Source organism: Chroicocephalus ridibundus, chromosome 1 (assembly GCF_963924245.1).
Source record: "Chroicocephalus ridibundus chromosome 1, bChrRid1.1, whole genome shotgun sequence".
Classification (NCBI taxonomy): Eukaryota; Metazoa; Chordata; class Aves; order Charadriiformes; family Laridae; genus Chroicocephalus; species Chroicocephalus ridibundus.
Window position 1 is genome coordinate 72,686,875 of NC_086284.1, and position 17,188 is coordinate 72,704,062.

At 45.1% G+C, this 17,188-nt stretch overlaps 1 protein-coding gene across 9 annotated transcripts in view; it reads right to left on the minus strand.

The window, feature by feature from the left end:
• Window positions 1-17,188, minus strand: part of MAP4K4 (mitogen-activated protein kinase kinase kinase kinase 4) — a 165,515-nt gene that overhangs the window by 85,652 nt on the left and 62,675 nt on the right. For all 9 annotated transcript variants that reach the window (XM_063339309.1, XM_063339325.1, XM_063339316.1 and 6 more), the window contains exon 3: window positions 902-958. In XM_063339309.1, coding sequence (XP_063195379.1) covers window positions 902-958 — 57 coding nt within the window. The remainder of the gene's footprint in view (window positions 1-901; window positions 959-17,188) is intronic.

Consider the following 17,188-nt stretch of genomic DNA (forward strand, 5'->3'; position numbering starts at 1 on the left):
TTATAATGCACATGCGTTAACATAATTTTCTCCCTAATATCTACATAAGATCGAAGAGTTCAGAAAAATAAGACGCTTGGTTTGAAGAGGCACAACCTCTCTTCAGAAGTGCAATATCCGTCAAGGATCTCATTCGATTTTAAATCTGAAGCTGTTGTGTTAATTTGCGGATCTAACTCCATAAAACACAAATGGAATCAACAGGGAAAAACCCATGCTTTTCCCAATATGTTTTGAAGAATTAATTTAAACTGATTGCTTTTTGAACAGCATAAACTGCAAGACATCTAAGGATTCAAATATGGGCATATATTTTTTATTTCTTTGGCTGGGTTAATTTCCCGTCTTTCCCATCTAAAGCTCCACAGTAAATCCCCCTGGGTCAGTTACAACTACTACTTTACACTGCTGAATTCTGCCAGCAATCTGCTCATCGTTCCTGCAGATGTTTCTGCTTTCAGGCTTCTGGGAACTTTATTGGACCCATTTCCTTTGAATAAATGTATACCCTTTTTAGGCTGCAAATGTACCAGGGAAACTACTGTCCTCTACGTCAAGGACCCTCCTCACCTTCTTTTTCAGTAAAAGCAAGATGCTGCATTTAAGAGAAAAAAGTGGGAAGCAGGGAATCCGGCTTTTTTCCCCTCTCCTGTGAAATTTCTACTCGTATGTCCTGGGACGAGCCAAAGCAATTTGTGAAGGCCAGAGGCCCCTACACACAAACACACAGAAATCTCGTAGAGGGCAGATGCGCTCGAGACGCCAGGTCCTGCAAACAGAAAGCCAGCGTTCACATGCAAAGACCATGCCCTTCAACATAAATAGGAGGTAAGCCATACGTCATCTCTCATTATTAAATTTTACCGATATTCCGAATAAAGCAGAATGTTCCTCTACTCACCTCGGTAACGTCCATGACTTTGATGGCTGCCAGCTGACCCGTTTTGACATGCCGACCCTGAAGAAGAGAGAGAACCATCAGCACCAGCGTCTCACCCATCCCTTCAGCATACACAGAGCAAAACATTTGGACGAGAGCTCCAGACACTGGGTTTTAACCCAACTGTGCTGGACCCTTCTCTTCTAATACTTCATATGAAAACCAACAAGTACTTTAGGTGGATTTAAAAAAAGAAAAAGTTTCTTTTTAAAATATTCTTACACAAATCTTAGAACGCATTTCTTTTTCTTTACATTAAAGGGATGATTATCAAGATTAAGCACAGACAGATTACATTCACAGCTTCCCTTCTGTTTACTTTAGCAAAGTTCATAGTCAGTAATGATAATTTATTAACATGCCAGAACAGTTAAACTCCACGTATTGCGTATTTTATTTCTATGCACCAGTGCCTGGTACCTGGCTGATATTTTCCTAGATAAACTCAAGTAGGCTTAGGGGGTTGCAAAAGGACATTTGTCTGTGTTTTGGTCTTCACTGGTTAAAAAAAAGAAAGAAAAAAAAAAGTGAGGTTTCTTCAAGTGATGCATCAGACCTGCAATAACTCTCTCCGCCTGTCTCACGATAGCCAGACAAGAACAAGACATCGCCTCCCTTTAGCTACGCCACCATAAGGGTACGGTTTCTCAGTACAGCTGGAGCTGAATTAATAGATCCCAGCTCCTGCGGCGGGGAGCTCCTACCCTTCCTTCCCCTGCCTCCCCCTCCAGCCTCCTGTCACATATTTCTCCCAGGAGCACTGTGCTCTTTCTGGCACTCATCGGATCATATGATAAAGCTGATTGAGATCACGAAAATGGCAGAAAAGTTAACACAGAAAAAGCAAACTGCGGGGTGGGGCGGGGGACTGCGGATCAGGAAATTAAAACTGGTTTGCTCTGCAGCCAGAGCAGAACCGGGGCTGGCAGGAGGCAGATCGCAGGGCTGGGAGGGAGGCAGCACCACTGGCCCCTCCAGCCCTGGTGGGCTGCAACTCGCCTCAGCTGACTTCTGACAAAAACCCTTTTTTCTCTAGCATATTTTTACAGAAGGTGGGGCCATAGCAATTAGCTGTTCTGTGGGGTTTTTTTTCCTAAACAGGCACTTAGAAATGGTTCTAGTATTAGTACTTTCCAGCTCTCCACTTAACACCCCGTAGTCTGCCCCGAGACTTCCAAACAGCCTGGTCTCCCAATGGCCTTCCCAAACATCATTCCCAAAGGCCCTTCTCTGAACCAGTCAAGCGCTCCAGCAAGAGGTATGTCCACTACACTTCTGAATCCCCTTCTTCACCCACAATTCATGATAAAAAACACAACAAAACTTTTCACTAAAGTCACAGTTCCTCACCAGTTTCTACGTTTCCCACACAAAGACCTATACGTAGCATCCACTATAGCTAATGGACAACAATATGTATTTTTTTTCCTGGACTAAATCCTTAACCTCTTTACAGATTCCTCCAAGACTGGCACCCCAGAACTGAAGCACCCCAAGACACTAATCTCTTTGGAGAAATCTTGACCCCTTCACACCTTACGATGCCCTCATGGTAACGACCAGGTATTGCTGGTGCATTACAAAGGACTCTGATGAAATGCTGCAGAATTCACAGCCCCCGCTTTCTTTTACAACTTGTATTGTGCTGCGCTCTCCCCTTATTAACCAATCCACATGCTTTCTATAAATAAATTACTGTACTCAGGCTTCTGCCGGCTCTGTAAACTCTCTTTATTATATGCATTTCTTTTTATAGCTTGGTCGCAAGCTGGTTTGGATTTTGAAACAAAGTCAGGGCCGTAACATGTGTGCAATGGCCAAGACTGACCTCACCTTGACCTTATTACTTCTTGAACCAAAGCCTTTCAGCAAGCCCTGGAGAGACGCAACTCCCATTTCCCACTCTGGACCTCTGCCTAATGACAAAAGCCTGTGGTCTTCTCCTCAAGACTCACCATCCCACCAAGGGAGGAGGGGAAAATGTTTTACACTGAGGTGGAAAAATGTGTCCTCTCAGCTCTGCCCCTATTTTCCATGGCTCTGTGGAAGGTACTAAAAGGCCCAAGGACATGGGGAAGCACAGTTTGAGGTACAAAAAGAATATGTTAAAGATAAGAGAGGAACAAGGACATCTCGGAGGAAAAAGGTTCACAACACTAAAGACGACAGAGGAAGAAAAAACCTTTTAAAAAACAGTGAAATATGGTTCACCATTAATTCTGCAGCAAAGCAGGGACACTAAAATGGTGGCAGAACATACTCCAAGCAGAAGAATTGTCACACAGAAGAGCGAAGTAGCAAGACATCCAGGGGATGCCACACATTTTATGGAAAGTTTGCTCTATTTGTCTTTTTTAATCTACAAACTACTCTCTGGAAATAGCAAGCCCACCAGAAGCCCAAAATTTCCCAGGGCTCAGTTTCACAGCTTTTCTCAAGATGATGTTCCTCCCTGTGAGACTGGCCCACTCGGGATGACTAATGTGCACCAGCCCAACCATCCTCCCCTTGCAGCTTTACAGGATCCTGCTGGTGCCTCCGCTCGTCCCAATCAAAACCTGGGCCCCGACAGCTACAGCAGAGCGCAGAGATTGCTCGTGGTTCACTCTGCTGTTTCTGCAGCAAGGGATGGGAAAAGCTTCTCCATAACCCTCCTAAGGGACTGGAAAGCGAGGGAACTGCAGACTGTGGGAAGTATGGGCTGCTCAGTATCCCAGGCCAAATTTAAACCCTGGTCGCTTCAGAATATTGTTTAAAATTACTCCAAATTCCCTTTTCGTAACGTATGGAGCGTTCATATTCTAAGCATCTACAACATATATATGGGGGGTTGCATGACACTGATTTATGTGAGAGAAGTAAAAGGACATTTTAAAGCCACATTCTTTTCATTAAAAACATTTTTAGAGGGAGGGAAAAAGCAAACATCACAAACACAACATATAAGCATGAGCAGAGTTTTTGTTTGTTTGTTTATCTGCTTAACAGCTCTGCTCAAGAACAGACTTGTCAAACTATTAGCATGCTGGTATAATTTTGCTCACAACATGAAATGGCTAAGCATTCCTGTTTCGGAAACTGATTTTCGGATTATCATAGCCAGCTTTTGCTTTGGAAAAAAATTGACTGCATCAAAAATAAGAAGAAGAATAAAATCACAAAGTTGTTGAACGCAACGGAAGAACTGCAGAAGTCATAGATGGGAAACACCCTCTGAACTCAATCTCCTGGGATTAAAATTTATTCAAATCCAATTCTCAGGGCTCTTCATAAATGTGGTAACCATTAAGGCCCCATCCAGACACCATCACAGCAACACCGCCAACTAACACTCCAGCAGGACAGCATTTTTCTTGCAGGAGGACCCTTTTCTAGTGCTGTCTGGAGCCGTGGCCCCTCAGGGCATCCTGGGCTCCCTCATCCCCAGGGTGAACCAGAGGTTCTTGCAGCTTTGTTTCTCCCGGCAAATTGCCGGCAATTACCACCCGAGTATCTGAAAAACGCCAGGAGATTGCAAAACTCGGGCCACACATTAACCAAAACCAGCAGTTTCTTAAAATATTTCTGGATACCAAATGTCAGAGGCTGGGGATCACAGGATAACTGTCCCCCCGGCCAGAAAGTTACAACACAGATATGAAATATGTAATGAAGATGACAGCAACCTAGATGCCTCTTGTTAAGTATACGATGACTGTCTGCAGAGCCAAAGGACGGAGGAGGCTGCAGAGGTTGCGCTGTGTAGCAGCAACAGGTAGTGGAGGCTACATCAACCAGGAGCAAGAGTTTGCCCCTTAGCAGGTACTGAGGTGGGGGTCACGACAAAACATCGGCACTGTCAGCTGTCTGGCTCCCACCCCCATGGAAAAGAGCTCACTAACACATTCCCTTCATTTAGACTATATTAAGATTTTATTGACCAAAATTCTCAAACTGCTTGCCGTTTCTTACACACCCTCCCCTCCTTTCTTTCCCTCATTTCATGAATCTATTAATATTAAAGCACTTGTGGGTTTTTTTGAGAATGTTTTTAAGACCACTACTGCACCATTCTATTTTTAAATGACCTGTTGGGATGAGCAAGTCAGTGGAGTGGAGTCTGCTGACCCCAAGCCTTGCCCTGTTTCTTCTCATGCAGATGACAGAAAGTTCATTTACATATGGAGGGTTTTAAAATCTCTTCTCATCAACATAGCAACATTGTAGCATTTAACTGGATCTTAAACTGAATCCTCTACTTAAGCATATATTCCCAGCCATGTCTGATAGCAATATAGTGTTTATTTCTCATCTCAGTGGGCTTTCTGCATATTGAAAAGCAGAGGGGACAAGGGGAATCCTTGGTAGACTGCCAAGATCTGCAGAACATCATAAATTTCAAGCCTACCCACACTCTCCAAGTCAGTTAATACACCTCCTTCTTGCCTCTTTCTTCCTCTGCCCACATTATTACTGTAAAAATTTTGTTTGGGAAAGGTTCAAAGGCAAGTGGTGTTATGTGCTGGGTTTCATGGTGCTTTTTTTTTCCCCTAAGATGCCTTAATGTTATCAAAGAGCTCTGCAAATTAAACGCAAAAGGAATCCTATCAGCTTATTTACCTGCCCTCCACCCCTTAATTATCCGAGATATGTATTCCACAGTAATGTAATTCTCGTACTAACACAGTTTCCGGCCTGTGTATTAATGTGCCTTTTGGGGGACTGTTCCTGGAAGCCTGCTCCCCAGCTAAATGGCATGGAAGTAGAGTATGGGGCAACATCACACATTAAGGAAGGCAGGCAGCATGCGTGACTCATGACTTACAAGCTTGGATTATCCTGTGAACTGTACACCATTAAGCCTTTGGAAAACTTCTCCAGCCTCCCTGTGCGCCAATTGTGAAAAGAAGAGCAACTAAGTTGAAAAAAAAAAAATCTACTAGTTCACTTTTCAGTTGCTACATCGTACAGAGAAGCAGCAGGCTAGATTTAAACATGTCATCAAGTGAAAACTCACCATGGTACCACCTCTTAGTAGCGCTGCACAACGCCCCCATGCCAAAATTAACTTTTCAGTTTGCTTCTCATTTAGTTGACCCTAAACTCCTACCAGCCTGAGGCAATAGGCCATGGAGCAATACTCTGCTATTAGGTTGCACACCACCAGTGCAATAAATGATAACTTTATTTATTTGAATCCATGTTTACCATCAGCTCTTTTTGTCACTTGCCAACACAGAAAGTTGCAGACCAACCGACTTTGCATTATGAATACTTGGACTCTACAAGACATTTCACCCCACTCCCTGGAAAGACTAAGTCTACCCTGTGAAAAGCGATGGGAGTAATGCTTGTGGAGGAAACAGAATATGCATTTTTGACAGGCAAAAAACAAACAGGCACAAAGTGAAAGCAACTTCCCCAGTTAAAAACAAATAATAAAATGGAAAATGTTCTTAAGCAAAAAGTTGGCTGGAATGTCGGCCTACTTGAGGGTAGGAAGGCTCTACAGAGGGATGTGGACAGGCTGGATCAATGGGCTGAGGCCAATGGCATGAGGTTCAACAAGGCCAAGTGCCGGGTCCTGCACTTAGGTCACAACAACCCCATGCAGCACTACAGGCTTGGGGAAGAGTGGCTGGAAAGCTGTCCGGCAGAAAAGGACCTGGGGGTGTTGTTCGACTGCCAGCTTAATAGGAGCCAGCAGTGTGCCCAGGTGGCCAAGAAGGCAAGAGAATCCTGGCCTGTATCAGGAATAGTGTGGCCAGCAAGAGTAGGGAAGTTATTGTCCCCCTGTACTCGGCACTGGTGAGGACCCACCTCAAATACCGTGTCCAGTTTTGGGCCCTTCTCTACAAGAAAGACATTGAGGTGCCAGAGCACGTCCAGACAAGGGCAATAAAGCTGGTGAGGGGTCTGGAGCACAAGTCTCATGAGGAGCGGCTGAGGGAGCTGGGGTTGTTCAGCCTGGAGAAAAGGAGGCTGAGGGGAGACCTTATCGCTCTCTGCAACTACCTGAAAGGATGGTGTAGAGAGGTGGAGGTTGGTCTCTTCTCTCAAGTAACAGGCGACAGGACAAGAGGAAATGGCCTCAAGTTGTGCCAGGGGAGGTTTAGACTGGGTGTTAAGAAAAATTTCTTCACCAAAAGGGTTATCAAGCATTGGAACAGGCTGCCCAGGGAATTGGTTGAGTCACCATCCCTGGAGGTATTTAAAAGACACGTAGATGTGGCACTTAGTGACATGGTTTAGTGGGACTTGGCAGTGTTAAGTTTACAGTTGGACTTTATGATCTTAAAGGTCTTTTCCAACCTAAATGATTCTATGATTCTAAAAAGTCTACCTAGTTGCATCTGTAGTCAAAATAATGCTGTTCCTACTGATACAGCATTTCGTATCAGCTAAATAATCTAAAAAGTCATAGGCTCAAGTGATGAAGATAAATTTGTAAAAAAGGGATAATGTTTTCATTACAAAAGCCTGGCAAATCACTGCAGAAACGCACGAGAAGAAAAAAAGGCCAACATCAATGTTCTTTCTTCCTGTTAGATGATTTCTAAACCCAAACCAACCAGAAGCTATTAAAGACTCCTACTGTTTAAGTCAAAGACAGGACAGGGTTCTGTGTTTTCCCTCTAACTCTTTGACATCAAATGCCTGGAAAGCAAAACAGAAAACAACATGCTCTCTATCCTGCTTTGGATATCCACAGGCTCACTAGCTGTCTATTGAAGAAATAATAATGACAATTTACTCATGCACAGTACTGCATTCTGTGAAGTATGAAAGATGCACAGTTAATATCAGTCCAGTACTTCCAGGGATAGAGTGAAAAGATGTTACCCGCTAGTAAGGAAAAAGAGAGTCCTACGCACTGATTTTTCACCTCGATTGTTAGTTTTGTGGTAGCTTTCCCACTCTGAAAGATGCTGGATATACATTACCAGAGGCATTTCCTTCTCCCAAACAGCTCATTGCCTAAATAGGAAAAAGGAAAGAAAAGAAGAGGAGGGGGGAAAGGACGGTGGGAAAACCATGGCAGAAAGCCACAATCAAACTTTCCCAGGATCGCAACAGGTCAACAGCAGATCTCAGAGTTAGGAGGCGTCTCTGACGACTCCCAGCACCCTGCCCAGCTGTCCACCTCACCCCACCGATCAGCAGGAGGTACCAAATCCCCTTTGACAGATTTGCCAAAGTGAGGCCTGACAATTACGCCCATTTCTGTTCACAGCCACTGAGATGTGTGACTAGGCAACAGATGAAAAAAAGCTGCCAAAAGAAGGGGATGTTGCAGGGGAAAGGAGGCGGGTAAAAGGTCTAGCAGCGGTGCAGTTTAAGACTATGGCTGACCCTTCGTTACCCAGTCATGCCGATCCCAGTCCATTCAGCCAACTGGGATCCCCCATGGCTATGTATTCCCTAGCTCAAATGGCACAAAACATTCCCTTATCATGTGGAGCTTACAGATTTCCGTCTTTTTTCTTCCTCCCAAATATTGAGCAGGAAAGGTCAATGAACTAGGATCTGCTGGCAACACTGGCAGCAAGGCTGCAATGCATTCTTCCATAAGACCTCAACTTCAGGCCACTGAGAAGTTTCTGAAAGAAATATGCCTTGCTGAGTGCTGCCCCTCCACCAGACACCCCAGCCATCAGCTGGCTGCTGGATCAAATTTACTGCTCTGTAGGTGGCCACCCAGAGCTTCCTGCCCCAGATTCAATGCTTCTTCTACAGGGACTACTTGAGCTAACTGGCTTGAGTCCCCAGCCTGGAAAATATCCTCTTCAAGAGCCATCCTCATCCCATACTTCCAGCCACCACCAGGCTATGCCCAGATTTAGCAACCTGCACTAAACGCACCAGTACCCACTTTCTCTTACAATGGAGTTCCCATCCTCAGCCCCCTCCAAAAAGAGAAAAGCTGCCTCTAACCTTATTATTACTTGCACTTTTCTCTGGTTTTAAACATACCTCGGTAATTTAGTTGGGACACTACCGAAAGACACAAAAAAAACCCTAGAACTAAAACAAAACAATGAAACCAGATAGAGGCACACCTCCCACGTGGACGCAGTTGGCTCAGAGCACATTTGGCTTCCTCTGGAAACATCAGCTAAAATGTGCTGTGTCCAACTCTCATTCAAATCAGTTCTTCCTCCTACCTTAACGTCTTTACCAGTCACAAAGTTCACCCCTCCTAACACTGATTTGTCTCTTCGGACGCCTTGCAATGGTCTCTTTTATGCAGAACAATTTCTTTCTGGCAACTATAACTAAAAACAAGCCAGATGGAGAACATCAAGAGAAGAATTAAGACCAAAATGATAAAACATGTGCTTGTAGATACAAAATGACATGGGCTAAAGATACAGATCATTTCTCATTTTACACCTCAGCAGCCCCTTTCATCACCGAACACGCTCCATTGGATCTTGTCCACCAACTGAAGGACAGACAGGCCCGTTTTGGTGGCATGGCCACAGGAAGTCCCTGCAGCAGGGCCAGCGTTGATCAGGTTGAAGGGGACCACCACAGGTCTCCAGAGCAAGCCCTGTGCTCACCAGGTGCCACCCCACCATCACAACCACAGGGTGTCACTTCAGAGAGATGTGGTGCACCATCCACTGCTTCTACCTTAGACCAAGTGTGGTCCAAACTGACCCACCCAGGTCCCCACATGGACAGATGCGGGCTTCGAAACAACACAGGTGCCTCCTTAGCTGAGAGAGACAGCAGATAGAGGGCAGAGCCCCCCCATCACTTCTCCAGAGTGACATCAAATAAGCCTGGATGAAAAGAGCCCGGGGCTGCTTCTCTTTGTTTGTTTGCTTTTTAAATGAATTCATATCGACATTTAACTCATCACCCCTGGACATGCACCAAACGGAGCAATTTACACCTTGTGACCAAGGCCCTCTGCAAACCCAGGCAAGCCTGGGCCTATTTCACTCTGCTCACCACTGAGAAGCTGCTGAGAAACCACCGCGGTGCTGGGCACACGCCTCCTGAAACACGAGGCGAGATGCCTCCGACACATTTAAGTAGTTAAGCATTAGGTATATAGAAATGCCACAAAAGACACACTTTTCTTGGGGGGCAGCAGATCAAAACCATAGTCCCTGCCCCTCCCTGCCACGCACCAAGGCTGCTGTAAGCAGACTACCCTCTGCTGGGAGATGTTGTCACAGGTCATTACGCCACGACAGAAGGAAAACGAAGCCCACGCACACCCCACCAGCCTTGTTGCATTCAGTCCACTGCCAAAAAAAGCATCAGCAAGAGCTGCATGAAGCTCCATAACCAACACCAACCGAGAAACCGGTGACGGCCACCCCAGGCAGTGAGGGGACAGTGTCCCTCACCGGGTGGCATCTGTCAGGCAGGGACAGCACGCGTTTGGCTACCCTGCTCGCGGGGGGTGGGGGTGGGGGGGGCCCTCTCTGCCCAGGGCACCGTCCCACAACATCCACCAGCCTCCCACCCAGAAAGCACCGCGAGGGGTATTAAATAGAAATCAACAACTTCTTTAATTTCAAGTACACTAAACAAATGGGGGAATTATTTTGGAAGGTACAAAATCTCATTGTAAACACAAAAGAAAAGGTGGGAGGGGAAGGGGAAAGGGTGAACGATTGGCTCTACTGCTTTTTTGTGCCTTTTTAATGCATTTTTGAGTTTGCTGTTGTTGCTGGACAAGGAGGAGCCCAACACACGCTGCCACATCTGGCTGACCCCACCAAGAGAATCCTGCCTTTTGTCTAGCTGTACCCACCACAAGATGCTAACACACACACACGGCATGGGGAGGATCCAAAGCTATCATTGGACAGCTTAATATTAATGAGGGGCAAAAGGAAGGAGCTCTATTTTCATTTATAGCGTCCCGGTGGAACAACGCAGCTGCGCAGAGCAGGGAAGTCAGGCTGCGTAATGAGTTTTATTTCAACATGGTTAAAATGAAAGATTTCATACCCACAACCTTTAAAGAATTCCAGAATATTAGTAGTAAGGAAGTTAATGAACTCTTAAATAGATAATACATAAAAAACATATATATAATGAAATTCCAGTCCAACTGTCAATACTCCTCCGGTGCTACAACACACAACAAAGGAGGACTGGAACTGTGTGGTTTTAGGTTTTTTTGCAGACACAGGCTGCATCTTTTTCCTTTAGTCCGTTACGAACACCACCAGTGTGACTTTCAGTTAGCCATATCTCCTAGCTACTATGGGCTTGGAAGCCATAATTTACTAGGCAGCAACAGCTGAAACTAAAATGCATCTTCTAGGGCACTGGATGTGCTGGTGGAATACAGAGGAGGCATTCTTAAAAAGTATCACAGCAGCCAGCGCAGCAGCCACACGAACGGGGACTGTGTTTTATACTATGACCCTGTACGTAAGAGCAAATTAAGAAATATTTTCCCAACTTGTTTGCAAGATGCAAAACACACATTTAGCCTGAAGTTATATGTATTTTAATTAAACAAGAAGAACACCAGAAGACTCTTTCCAGCATTTTTATCTTCTGATACCTTGCCAAGTACATCTGTGCTTCTAAAGCAACTAAAAAAAAAAGAAAAAAACCACCTTGTCCTTGAGAAACTGGCACGTGGCCAGCGAGTGATCTGTAAACAGCTTTGTGTCCACAAGAACTATTTTCAAATACTCAGGCAGTATTTTCAGACCTCAAACTATTTCTGCTTCGTCAGCACGGGGAGCCTGACTCAGAAATCCAAGCCTGTACTAACAACCCTTTCTGTACCCGACTTGCCAGCAACAAAACCCCAACCTCTGGGGTCGCCGGGCCTTTTATTTATTTATTTAGCAAAAGTAGGACCAAAATGAAGACAATTTCCTCTGGGTGGTTACCTGGGTAGTATTTAGGTTGCATTCCAAAAGTCTGTGGCCACCGTGTTTATTATTTGAAAGGGCCACATGACAGAAAAGCCATTATGCAACATACTGGGCTCCCAGGTTAATCCACGGAAAAAAACGGCATTCATTAAGGAAATGGAGCCTGCGCGTTCTCCGATTATTACTTTTTACCGAGTACTCAAGAACACACCAAGTGCCTCACAAAAACTAGTCAAAACATGTTCACTGCTCTCAAATAACACACTATGGGCCTTCACAAACCAAGTTGTGGCAAACAAAAAGAGAAAGAAATTCCTCAGGAGGACTTGTAAGCAAGGTCCACGGTGCTGCTGCCATTGCAGCCGGTCCCCATCCGCCCTGCCGTGTGCTCAGGGTACAAATATAATGCGGATTAAGCAGAAGTTATTTCGGTGCAAAAGGATTTGTGAGATTTTAGTCCCCAGTACACACGCCTTCTGTAACTGTAGGTAGGATAAACACTGCAGACTTTTTTTCTTAGTATTTCTAATAACAATTGCACTTGGAGGTGAAAAAAAAAAAACAAACTCTTTTCTCATGACACTACACAGAAGTATTATTCGGCTCCTGATCCAACACCAGCTGTTCCTGCAGACCGCAAGTCGCTACTCTGGAGCACAACTCTTCATTAGATGTAATATAAAAATTGTTAGTCGGAAAGGCCAAGCTTTTGCCTGTAGATCATTCGCCAAACTGGTACAAATAGGACAACTTAGTATTGCCCCGGACTGCAAAAGAGCAGCAAGGAGCAAAATTCGCCTACCAAGGACAACTAATACATTTTATAATCACTTATAGCCAGGCAGCTTATCCCAGCATCACCATCCATCCAACCTCTCCAATGCTGCACCACTTTCCAAGTGGCGAAGGGGAAGGAAGGGGTGGTGGGTGCCTCAACCTCATACAGTCCTCCATCATGAGGCACAAGCCACCGCACTGGCATCCAGGCCGTCCCTCTGGCCCCACACGCATCCCGGCAGCCACGTTCACGTCGGGGGGAGATGCAGCGGGTCATAGCGTGAGCCTGGACAGGGTCCCATCTCACTGAGGGCAAGTGCACAACACAAAGGAAGCAGGCAAAGGGCCGGCCCTACCGATGACAACAGCAGGTTGACCATCTCCTGGCTCATCAGCTCCTCTGCCCTAAATACAGACATGGAAATGGGAGCCTGTAAACAGTTCGAACTGAAGTCCCAGCCCCTGGCAAACCGAAAAAACTGCTCCAGCAATCGTTCATCCCCTACTCAGGAGCGCACTACACGCCCAAAAGTTTCCATCCTCGGCTGGGTGTTTTCTAAAATTGTGAAAGAGCCCACATATCTGCCCATACTCTGGTGTCTCCAAGAGCAGACGGATCTGACTGAGAGGGAAGCACCCAATCACATCTGGTTCGTGGCACAGCTGGAGCCAGCACACCACCTACTGCCACATGGGTCTTTGCAAAACAACCGGTCACCTCGGCCACTGCAGCTGAGAGACAGACGCAGGTGGGAAACAACCCAGAAACCTCCAGTAGGAGGGAGCAGTTTCTGGCTGGGGATACACAAGTGAAAACACTGCTTAATCCTACTCAGAATTTAAACTCAAAAATTCGTAACCCTGCAAACACAGATACACATAATGCTAAAGCTGTAGCCAAATTTAATCTTTTATCATTCCTTTCTACCACTTCCAACCTTAAAAGGAGTGGAGAAGGGGACTGGAAACAAACAAATTTTTTTAAAAAGTAGAAACCTTCCACTTGTTTTGAGGTATTTGCTCAGTCACACTTTCCTAGGATGTATGCACGCCTACCTACAGAGGAAAGTTTGAGCAATGCTGCCTCAAAAGCTACCTAATATTTAAAGAAATCATCACTTGAATCTGGAAAACAGTTGCGTTAAACACAATCAGGTACTCTGACCAAACGCTACAGCCATGACCTAAATACATTATTGTGGTATGGTGGTGCAGAACAGCAGTTCCTAGAATTAAGCAATCTTCCAATTAAGTGTCATGCACTGAAAACAAAATTAAATCAGCTGTGATGCTGCCCTACTACTTCTTCTACTGCCTTCTCCCCACGTCAGGGAAAGAAAGCAAAATCCTTTCCATCAGTCTGAATGCTGTATCACCAGCAGGACTGGATTTCCGAGATGCTGGGGAGGGGTCTACGTATGCCAGCTGCGCCTGTCCCAAATTACAACACTCTGAGGAGAGTTAAAACAAAGTAATTCTTCTTTAAATTGCAATAAAAATGGATTTCCGAAAGTTCCAGTACTTTTCAAGTTTGCCTTTTAAATTTACAGCCACTTGTCTAATTACTGAAAGAGCATTACAGTTTATTATAATCATGTGTCTGCACTGAAAACATCAATATAGCATGCTGGAATTGATTGCTCAATTATACAATGCACAGCTATTGCAACTGCTGTCAAAGTAGAATTCATAACAAGTCCAAGGGCTTGTCTTTCAAAACACGAGGAAGAATAATACTTAACACTTAGAGTAATTCCACTGAACCAATGGATTACCAGGAAAAGCACATACAAGATAAGATTTAGTGCAACGCGCTGTCAATTATGGGCCATGCTTGAAGGCACCACACGCACAGATGCATATTTATGCCAAGTGTGAGGCAGCCCCATCAAACGCACAGCTGAATTAAGTGCTGACTATGGCACGATGCTCTAAACCTGAGCACCAACCACCACTTGACCACCCGCATCACTTGCCCTGGGCGACAAGACCCTGACAGAAGTCAGAAGCCCATCCCACCCCCCAGCCCAGTAGGATGAGGGTACTTCACCATCCAGGGAAACTACTCAAATCCAGAAACTACAGAGCATCAAGGAAAGAAGGGTCAGGGGAAGCCATCAAGGCGCATCCCTAGGTGACCCTGGCAGCCCCAACTCCAGTAAAGTTGTGCCAAGATGCTGTTCCACAATCACTGAAGGTGAAAAACACAGACACACACACACACACACCCACACACCCCAAAACATGTTTTCCATCAGCACTCACCTCTGCCTGACTCTGTCTATGGCAGGGAGGCAGGCTCCGACAACCGGCTCTTTCCAAGGGAAAGCTGGTGGCTTTCTGGTCTTCCCAAAGGCACCATAGGGGCACCCACTGTAGCTACACATAGCCTGACAGAGGGCAATCAGGTGCCCACAGATGCACAGGTCTGTCCCAGAAGCCTTACTCTACACCTAGATCAGGGCCCGGGAGGATGTTTTAGACAAAAACAAGTAAAAAGAACCCTGTCAGAAGTCAGAAGCCCATCCCACCCCCAAGCCCAGTAGGCTAGGGCACTTCTTGTGCTGTAGCTGGATGAGGAGTAAGAGCAGCACATCTCAGAGATGCCTGGAAAGAAAATAAACAAACAAAACCAGGCTCAGAGCCTCCAATGAATTTCCATCTGAAACATCAAGAAAACCCCAAAAGCTTAATTTGATACTACACTGGGCTGGAGTTCAAATAAACACGAGAATTCAAAGCTGGAAGCATGAAAGATGCCCAGTACTGGAGAAAGAAGGGAAGGAGCTTGTACCTTACACCAGTGAAAAGCTACAGGGGCTTCCTTTTCTGATTTTTGCCCCAAATCCTAAGTGCAACCGAGAAAGAAGGAAAGCTAACAGAATCAGAGGCAAAATCATCCAAGATCCTAAAAAAATTCAAACTGAGGAGCTGTAACACCCAAGTTTCTGCAGGGAGCACAGAGCACAGGTTCCTAAATACACAACCGAATGGCTGGGGCAGAGAAAATAAGCAAATGCAAGTTACTGGCAAATGCCAGCACTCCGTTTTAGCAAAATTAGCTTGATTTTATTTTGATTGATTTTGATGACTCTGCTTTTTATTTTCATTTTTTACTAATGCTTCAGTAGCTTATAAGCCACCTTCTGTACACATTTAAAAACAGATAATGCACAGCTTCCATTTAGTCTGCTCATTAGTTTAAGAATTTCAGGAGACGCTATTCCAAAGCAAAAGGAAAAAAAAAAAGAAAACCAACATTTCTCCATTATGTGAACAAGCCTGTAGCTAAGAGAGATTTAATCTACTTAATTATACTGTTTGCCACTTGCATTTATAGTTAGCATTGAAATCAGTGGGTGAAATTCAACAAGAAGGAGCAAGCGAGAAAAAGCGAACAGTCCGGTTGACTGCTACATGAAAATCTTCAAGATCCATCCTCAGCTTCAGTAAAAGCAATACAAAATGATCAGGAAAACCTGCTAATGGGAATTAAAAGTAGATCACTCCACCTCTCCAGTCTTCATTTTCATGTTCATTGCAGGCAGAAGTTAATTTGGTTTACTTTTATGACTCCCATGAATGTGTCACACACTGAGCAATAAGTACACACTTACTAATGACAAGTTTTAGCTCTGCCTCGAGACAGAAATCATTCAAAGCATGGGCAGGTCTGTGCCAATAGGTTCCAAGCAAACAAACTAGAAGACACATGATATGCTTAAATCAAGTCTGATTTTTCGAGGAAATTCACTTAAAAAGGAGGCCTTCAGGCTACATTTCTCTAGGCTGCCCTGTGGAAGAGACACAAGAGACAGTGGGTCAGAAACACAGCAGAGAGGACGCACGAGCCCCAGCGAGGAACCAGGATGGAGGTCTGCAAGTCCAGCTTGGCTTGGCCACCCTGGGGAACCATGCCATGCTATGGCTTTGGCAGAGCCCTGGGAGACAGAAGGTAATGACTGCAAGAAAACAAGAGAATTTTTACTGGTGGATGGGTCAATGGCAAGAGAGCTGAAGATACAGCATGTAGGTGCAGATACAGCCTTATCTTTCATCCCTCCCTCCACATCAGATCTTCAGCACTCCCAACAATGACGACTCCATTCATCTCAGAAAAGAGGATCTCAAGCGAGAATACCTAATAAATTCAAGTATTGTTAGGATTTCATTTCCCCCAGTTAGAATCACCTTGTGAATGATGAGCAAAGCCTTTCTTTCTTCAATCAAGATTACCTGATACTGGATCATCGCATGTGACACTCACGCGGCCACTGCCGAGGCAGGAGTGACGAGCAACCAAAAATCAACTGGGAAGGCGGGGGCGGGGCGTGGAACCAACAGAGCTTCCTTCCTAATATCTCTGCTCGCTTTAAACATCAAAACTCAGACAAAGAAATCTCTCATGGATATACCATGACCTAAAGAAGTGACACTCATTCCAGAAAGCTGGAAGCCATAGAAAGGCGGGGGGGGAAGAAAAAAAGAGTACCATTATAACCCTCACACAAGATGCCTGCCTAGCCACTACTAGGAAGCCAACACGTGACGGCAAGCCATTAGAGCAGACAAGCCCAGGAAACAAATGGGTGCACAGGAGATTATAAGGATGAGGGAATTCCAGCATTTA